This window comes from Hippocampus guttulatus, chromosome 7 (genome assembly GCF_054856545.1).
Source record: "Hippocampus guttulatus isolate MCC_2025c chromosome 7, RoL_Hgut_1.0, whole genome shotgun sequence".
Taxonomy (NCBI): Eukaryota; Metazoa; Chordata; class Actinopteri; order Syngnathiformes; family Syngnathidae; genus Hippocampus; species Hippocampus guttulatus.
The window spans coordinates 13,672,527-13,680,531 of record NC_141267.1 but is presented as its reverse complement, the minus strand read 5'-3'; the positions used below and the strand labels follow the sequence as shown (position 1 = coordinate 13,680,531).

Below are 8,005 nucleotides of genomic sequence, written 5' to 3'. Positions count from 1 at the left end.
GCACAAAGGTCCATGAAGACATGGGTGAGAGTATGGTGTGGGAGAACTTTATAAGCATGCGCAGAGTTCTGACCTTAACCCGATAGAGACCAGAGACTCAGCCAGGCGTTCGCGTCCAATATCAATGTGACTCCTCATTAATGCGATTCTGCAAGAATGACCACGAATTCCAATAAACACTCCCAAACCTTGTGGAAAGCCTTGCATGAAGAGGTGGCGCCGTTATAGCTACAAAGGAAGGACCATGGATCAAGAATGGAATGTCGCAGCTCATATGCGAGTCAAGACCAACACTTCGCAATTTCGTATACAGTATTCGAAAACTAGGTGAAGCACTTTGTTTGTCCACGCTTTGAAAAGTGCTATATAAATAATATAAATGTACTCACTACACAGGTAAACAATGAGTGTAAACACGTATTTTGTTTGTTTTTTCCAGAAAAGTTCAAATAATAAAGAATGGATCTGTGAAAACGGAGACGTGCAAAACACATGGCACAATTATCTAATACAGGTGGGGTGGGGGGGGGGGGTATTTTGTAAACAAAAGTAATAATGTGTTGATCCTGTCAAAACGTTCTGGATCTCGGCTGTTCCTGAAAAATTACACAATGTGTAAATGATCGCGTTTGGTTGAAATTGGATGATTGTCAATGATTTCAATGTGGATGTCTAAAATGTAGTTAAATTAAGCGAAATAGGAACCAATGTTCACTGTCATATGGATATGCATTAATATAAACTTTGCATCCTGTTCAGACAATATTTTTCCGAGTGTGTTAAAGAAAAATAAAAATCACGTGAAAAAAATACATAGGTATTCATGAACACAGCGGATACAAATCTTTAATACAGCGACACCCTGTGTTCAAATAAAGCTCGGCAAGGTTTGCATTGCTATTTTTCAAACTTACAGATGAATAGATCTAATTATTTACAGTCACATACATCCTTCCTGCATTGAAATCCATTACGATTAGCAACATTAAACATGAAACAAATGATTGTATCACGTTGATAAGAAATGTCCACTCCGATGGTAAATTCTCAAATTAAAGCACAGAATTTACCAACATGGAACAACACCATGCCGGCATTCAAAGAACTCATTCTATACATTTGCCCTTAGTACTGAGTTACCATCAATATTATTCAAGTGTTTAAACATTTTACACAGACTGCGGCCACATAGCTGAAAGAATTGCATATAATTCGTTCAAGTACAGTATGTTGAGGATAAAATCTCATTTTGGCCCCCCCAAAAAAAAAAAATTCTCAATCATGCACAGTATCTGGCCAAGCCAGTTCAAGTTATATAGAATACATAGTTGACACAGAATATATTATCTTGAGATTTCTTTTTATAATATGCCATTTGAATGATCGAAGAGCCCAACTACCTTGAAATGCGAAATACCAAAGAAATTAAATGACCTTTATGATTCGGATGCAATTGCTGGCTTTGTTAAGTATTAACTATTACTTCATGTGTGAATGATTTGTACATGATGACTGGCCACATTGATGACTGGTCCTCTAATATTGACACAAGATGTAACCTCACAGTAGATCAAGTCAAAAGGATTGGGAAATTCATGTGTAAAATAGCGCGTGCATAAGATATACCTGTATATATATTTTTTGAAGACAGAAAATATAAGTAAGGCACCTGTTCGCATGGGGAATAAAGACATGTTGAATCTTTTCCATACATTCTTATGACAATTCAGTAGTAACATTAGTGCAATACACAAAGAAAAACAGCAGACACCAAAACCTAGGACAGTAACAGAAAGGATAGTCGATGAGATCACATGTCACAGTTGCAGTCCAGGTCACAGCCAGTTAATTGGTCATCACACTTTTCTGGCAGGTCCATGACCGAGGCTGCAGTAACTCTCGCAGGAAGGGCTGAAGCAAAAATAAAATCTTAACAATGTGCATTTTTTGTCAAAGCAATTATAGAAAACATGATTGGAGAAAAAACCCCCACATTACTAGTCAGGCAATACCTCTTTTAGAGGGCAGTAGCGCTGGGCATACCACTCCTGGGAGTACAAACAGATGATTACGCCGTGTCCCAAGAAGAGGGAAGTCCACATGATTATATTCCAGATGGGACCTTTCCTTTGATCATGGAGGATGAAGTTAAACATCACTGCCAAAAAGTGAATAGAATTGATCAATTTTTAAAGTGTTTCATAAAAAATACAGAAGAAAACAGGAAGCTGAAGGTGTACTGGTGTCTCACTTCCAAAGCACATAAACAGACAGAAGAGGACTGGATAGAAGAAGCCGAAGCAGATTGCAAGGATATACTCGTGGACAACTGCAGACAATGTAAACACAAACAGCATGGCTGCTGTTCGGAAACGCTTCTGGGAGATCTGGAATTATAAGAGACAAGTCAGAAACATTAGTGACAAGCTGGTTTGACTGCATCCACGTGGAATTACAGTGGATATAAAAACTCTACACTCCCACTGCTGTTCAAATGCCAGGGTTTTTTGTGACATCCAACAAGTAGACCAAGATATATAATTTCAAAAGTTTTCCACCATTACATGTGACCTACAGTATAACCTGTACAACACAACTAAGAAAAAAAAAGTATTTTGAGAGAGGAATTAACAGTAAACTCAAATGAGTGGTTTGCAAAAGTGTGCACACCCTCTTGAAGCCGGATGTGACTGTATTCAGACCAATCACAATCAAAACCATATTAACTGTGAGTAAGCACACACCCGCCACTATTTAAAGTGTGATTGATTAACCCCAAATACATTAAAGATGTTCCAAGTCTGCTCTTTTTGCTTTCGACCAGAAGCCTGACAGTTTTATGCGAACACTGACTGTTATTTTGAACAGGTTAGAATTCCTTCCTCCCTATCTACGGCACCAGTCCCATCTGAAATTCATTTGGTGATGAGCAATATTGTGTTTGTCCGAAACATACCTTTTGGAATTATGGCCAAAAAGTTCAACATTGTTTTTATCAGACCGTAACACATCTTCCCATGTACATAGGCCTACAGTGAAGCATGGTGGTAGCTGCATCATGCTTAAACAAGCTAGAAGTAATTATGAGCAGTTCCAAATAGCAGTCAGTGTTATTACATTTAATGTTTCAAAGCTTGAATATTAGTTTGTTTTAACAATTGTATGACTGCTAAAATATAACTGCTGTTATGTTATTGAGAATTTGCCATCAAGGTTTAATGGTTTTAACAGTGATTTTTTTATCTACATGAGGGAAATTGCAGGGTGACCAGAACTACGAGCAAACTTTAAAGGTTCTCACTGTGCACATAAAGCAGTTAAGTACAAAGATGGTTAAAAAGAAAAAAGTCACGCAGATCCACTCACCCAAAGGAAGTCCCGGTACACGTAGTGAAACAGCCAGTCATGAACGACGACATTCCAAGTACGGTAGTAGTTGGCAAAAGATGTTGAGTTCCACCAGTCCTAGGAGGTGGAATTAAAATGAATTCGTCCGACCAGTTACCGCATACACAGGAACTTCATTTCAGGAGCGTGAGCGGAAAGTGCGGCACCTTATAGAACATCCTATCGCCAAAGTGAAGCATCTCTGCAAATGCATTCAACCAACAGTGGAGGAAGGCAAAGAAACCCAAGAAAAGAACCAACACTCCTGTAAAAATCAACAAAAGAAAGTATGCATTGAATGTAGCGAAGGAAACACAATTGCGGCTAACTGGATAACGGAAAAGCTTACTCTGAATAATGAGTGTGTGATCTTACCAGGGAGGATGGAGTTAAACACGCCAAGGACCATGGCCCTCAGGTCAAAAAACTGAAGGCTGATGCTGCGGAACTGAGGGATGCAGAGCCGCACAAACACATAGTACGCATAAAACAGACAGCCTAGTACCTGTGAGGAGAAAAAACAATTTGGAATGGTAAGATAAATAGGCAGACGTGTACTATTAGAGCCAGACAGTGAAAGTTCAAAGACGGACCGGTACCTGGAGTAACTTTGTGGCCACATAGCCCCATCTGATTATTGGGCTCCTGCGTTCAAAAAATATGAGAGTTAATTCAGTTGTTCCATCTTCAGTTCTTCTGATATTAAAAAAATGATGCTGTGTTCACCTTGGATATTTATCTCTGTAGATAAGCGTAGGGGCAAACAAAAAGTAGAGATATTGAGAAGCATGAGGCACAACAGGGGTTGGGCCTGTACACGACAGAAGAGACTTATTAAAAACACACACACAGAAAATATCATTATGTTATATACTCAACTCGTATACTTAAACAATCCATTCCTAATTGGGAAAAATTAGAGGTTGACCAATTTAGGCAGTACACCGATCAGTGTGATGCAGTATACAAATGTCCTACACTTCAATAAACATCACTTGGTGAATAACAACAGTGTGAAAATTGAGCATGAAAATTGAGCATGATTAAAGTTTTTTAATACAGCTCATGCATTGGCTCCCATTAATACTGTATGGGGAAGGAACTTACTGGACTTGTCTTTAGCCCAGGCCAGAACTCTTGGGACATTCTCTCTTATAAAAGAGTGGGCTTTCATCATGAGTCTCACCTGGAATGTGCAATGGGCACAGCAATTTCTGTCATTCCATCCCAATTAACATTCCATTTTCAAAAGTAGCTACATTCGATTTGGAACGTTCCAAGACATGAAGAATACCTGCTCCAAGATGACGATGAAGCACGAGGCCGGCGGCAAACTGTTGACCACAACCACATATGTGGGTAAAAAACCAAGGCCCAAAGCTTGATAGAGAAGGAACGCGGAGCCAAACAGAAAACTGTAAAGCCTGCGGTGACCGGAAGAGCCAGACTGACTCTGCGTCCACAGCTTGAACAGGGGATAGGGAACCACTAAAACTGAAAGGAACATAAAGAGCCACGTGCACACCACCAGTGGGAACTGCCCAAATGCGTAGACCAGCAGGTCAAAATCTAGCACCAGTCTGGAGAGATAAAGCAGACAGGACAATCTAATTTATTACAAAAGTCAAGCAAAAATGGCATTATCTGTTATGTGAATGGTCAAACCCGTCTCGAATATTACCTGCCTTCATCGATGAAATCAACCACCAATGTACTGAGGATGAAAAGAACGAGCAGGGCAATAAACATGTGGTAGATAGTCCGGATGTGGTTCACCTCAAAGAGCTCACTGTAGGGGGAGAAATAACAGACTTGCGACTGGAACCACTTGATCGCAAGACACAAGTGTCAGGCGGTGAAGATTTCTTTGCTTACTCAAGAAGGGACCTGCGGTTGACAAACTGCTTGCCCTCGCCGTGAGGAGGTCGGAAATGCCTGGAGGAACACATGGCCAAACTAGTAACACGTTTTTTTTTTTTTTTTTGTGCTAAAACGTGAGCGTTGGCATGTACTCTTTGCACATACCCAAGTCTACTTCTCTCCCTGTCTGACAGAGGGGGTGAGAAGACAGCAGGCAGGGGTGCAGCCTCTACTCTAGTCGACTCCTCAATAAGACTGTCCATGAAGTCACTGACCTGGTTGTCAAATTCGTGCATCAGGTCCTTCTTCAGGCACTGAGGAGTGTCAAAAGCACAGACTAAGTCACTATCACTGATAAATAAACAAATCCTTTTACTAAAGTCACTGCTTACAATTCCGCCTAAGTTAGACATTACAGGGAAAAAGTTAAGCAATGTAGAAACATCATGGATGCAGATAGATTAGAAATGAGCATTGGTCAATTGCAGAAATTGTTTCGAGAGACACAAAGCTTCTCTGTGAGGACAGAACTATGATAAACGTTGAAGGAAACTTGACCACACGTTTTGATTTCCTGAGCAACTCATTCAAATGAGCACGATGAAGCTTCCCCTTAAAACAAATGACTTGCACTTCTAACCTCTGCTTTCCTTTTCAGTTGTAGCTTCTTGCTGATCATTTGCGCCACCTCAATTTTCCCTAAAATTAGAAAAGACACAGCATCCACATATTATGTGTATGTAGTGTGGTGCAATGGACAACGAGTATTTGTTTATTTGCGAATTGTAGCCGAAAAATAATTCTCTAATCCGAGTAATTCATCCAAAAAATGCACCGCCAAATGGCAAGTGGGTTAGAGAATGGGCTGAAACATAATAAATTTTAATAAATAAATGTTACTTTGAACTACAGTTGCGATTACATACACAAACAGACAGAGATGAGTTGAAAGAGTTCTTTATAATTTACAGTGTCAAAATTAAAGCGGTTTTACATTTTTTTCCCCCCTTGTATCCTGGGGCGATCTCTGCATTTTGACACAAAGTGATTAATTTACATGTTAAGAGATAACACAACCACGGTTTTGAAGCTTGCATTGTGGGAGATAAAAATTCTGGAAAATAACTTATGTTAAAGGCATATGCAAGTCTAGCATTATTTCTTCCGCTCACAAGTGAACAATCAAGTTATATTGTCAAACACTATAAAACATCATATCCAAAATCCCAGCACCTTTTAAACCTTGAAAACATTAAACCTTAAAATTCAAGCATTGTACACCGTTTTGGACACTTGAAGGGATGAGAACTGGATGAGTGGAAATCCCTTTCACACCATCCTGACTACAAATGTCTGACAAAGTGCAATTACATCCCCCGTATTCTATAGCACTTGTCGTTCTGAGGTGGAGCCTATTCCACCTAACTTTGGGCTGACAAACATCGTGTGCAAACGATGTCATCATTTCCCTTTCCACCTCATAAGGGCGTAGTGTTGATTCATGATTTTTAAGAAAAGTTCCGACATTTTCAAGTGCTCATTTTAGATAGGGACAATAGTTCACTCTCTTAAGCGTTTGTACAGCTGGGAATTTGCTCTTTAATCCCCTGCTGAATTTTCAGGTGTGAACACTCGAGTTAACATTGTGTGTGAACGCCCGATCAAACTTTTAAATTCATCAGGAGTTCAAAAGATGGTTACATTTCCTCAAAGTAATTCGTACCACTGCTGCTGATGTGATTGTCTCCAATGGACTGATTCTGATCATCTCCTAGGCTACACTGGCCATTCACTGGGCTATCCGGGTCAGAGAATGTGGGCATTTGGGCAAGGTTTCGGTGGCGGGAGCGCACACTGCTGTCATCACCATTCTCCATCCTAGAAAGCACAACAATACAAACAAACTTTTGTTTTCGAATCACAACTCACTATTGACTATGGACAAGAATCCGAAGGATTCGGAATGACGCGCAAAACGAGCCCAGTAAGACAAGTGAATCAGTTGCACATGACACTTGGACCGACAGCTAGCGGTTCAGTTAGCAAATGTAAAGCCAGTGAGCTGCCAGTCGTCTCACAGATATTGAAACACAAATTCCCCTCCCTTCACTGTCCTGCAAACGCTATGTCGTGCTCCAAGTGAGAGCTACACAACTTAGCCAAACTATTGTAGTCCAACAACAGGTTCAAACTCAACATTGATAGAAAAACGAATAAAACGCTCACGTGATACCGGGTCGGAAAATTACACTCCTGCGACTCCACGGAACTTCCCGTCTGCTGGACGCGTCTCTACGAATGACAACAACGTGGGCATTGAGCGACACTGCACACTTTCATTATTGCGTCAACAGTGAGCCGAAGATGACCGGTGAGCTCGACGCTCATTGGCTGACCCTCTCTCCTCCCGTTACGTCATCAAAAAAGGCGTCTTGTTCAGAATTCGTTATAAATAGCGGTGAGAAGTAAGGAAATACACATTCTCCGTTACTGTACAAGATTTAGAAGTAAATTTTGCTGGTGCTGTAGGCTACGGGGACAGGTGTTTTACTCCAGTATTTATTTCATCTATTTTTTTTAACTTTCACACCAGACACTAAATAATTCCGAGGATAGTAATTGTAAATGTGTACTGTTGTCAATAAAGGTTAAAAAGTAAAGTTTTTGTAAGTAATGTTAATACTGGCCTCTCCTCAGGCTTTGTATGGTTTTTTTCCTTAACAGTGTGGAGATGCGGTAAATAATGAGATGAGGAGAC

At 40.2% G+C, this 8,005-nt stretch overlaps 1 protein-coding gene across 1 annotated transcript; it reads right to left on the bottom strand.

The window, feature by feature from the left end:
• Positions 1 to 832: 832 nt before the first annotated feature.
• On the bottom strand, positions 833 to 7,596 carry soat1 (sterol O-acyltransferase 1). Its single transcript, XM_086116703.1, has 16 exons — positions 7,474 to 7,596; positions 6,971 to 7,125; positions 5,888 to 5,946; positions 5,413 to 5,561; positions 5,263 to 5,322; positions 5,069 to 5,176; positions 4,682 to 4,967; positions 4,495 to 4,573; positions 4,114 to 4,198; positions 3,987 to 4,032; positions 3,763 to 3,892; positions 3,555 to 3,652; positions 3,367 to 3,465; positions 2,252 to 2,387; positions 2,013 to 2,158; positions 833 to 1,911 (listed from the first exon to the last, which is right to left on the bottom strand). Exons 2-16 carry the CDS (start codon positions 7,122 to 7,124, stop codon positions 1,846 to 1,848), a joined length of 1,701 nt encoding a protein of 566 aa, XP_085972829.1. The 5' UTR covers position 7,125; positions 7,474 to 7,596; the 3' UTR covers positions 833 to 1,845.
• Between the last annotated feature and the right edge of the window lie 409 nt (positions 7,597 to 8,005).

Excerpts from the sequence above, each read along its gene's own strand:
- soat1 (XM_086116703.1), bottom strand. The coding sequence starts at position 7,124 with ATGGAGAATGGTGATGACAGCAGTGTGCGCTCCCGCCACCGAAACCTT. Across the intron at positions 3,466-3,554 it reads GCGATAGGATGTTCTATAAG|GACTGGTGGAACTCAACATC; the intron begins GTGCCGCACTTT and ends TCCACCTCCTAG. Across the intron at positions 2,159-2,251 it reads TCTGTTTATGTGCTTTGGAA|TGATGTTTAACTTCATCCTC; the intron begins GTGAGACACCAG and ends ACTTTTTGGCAG.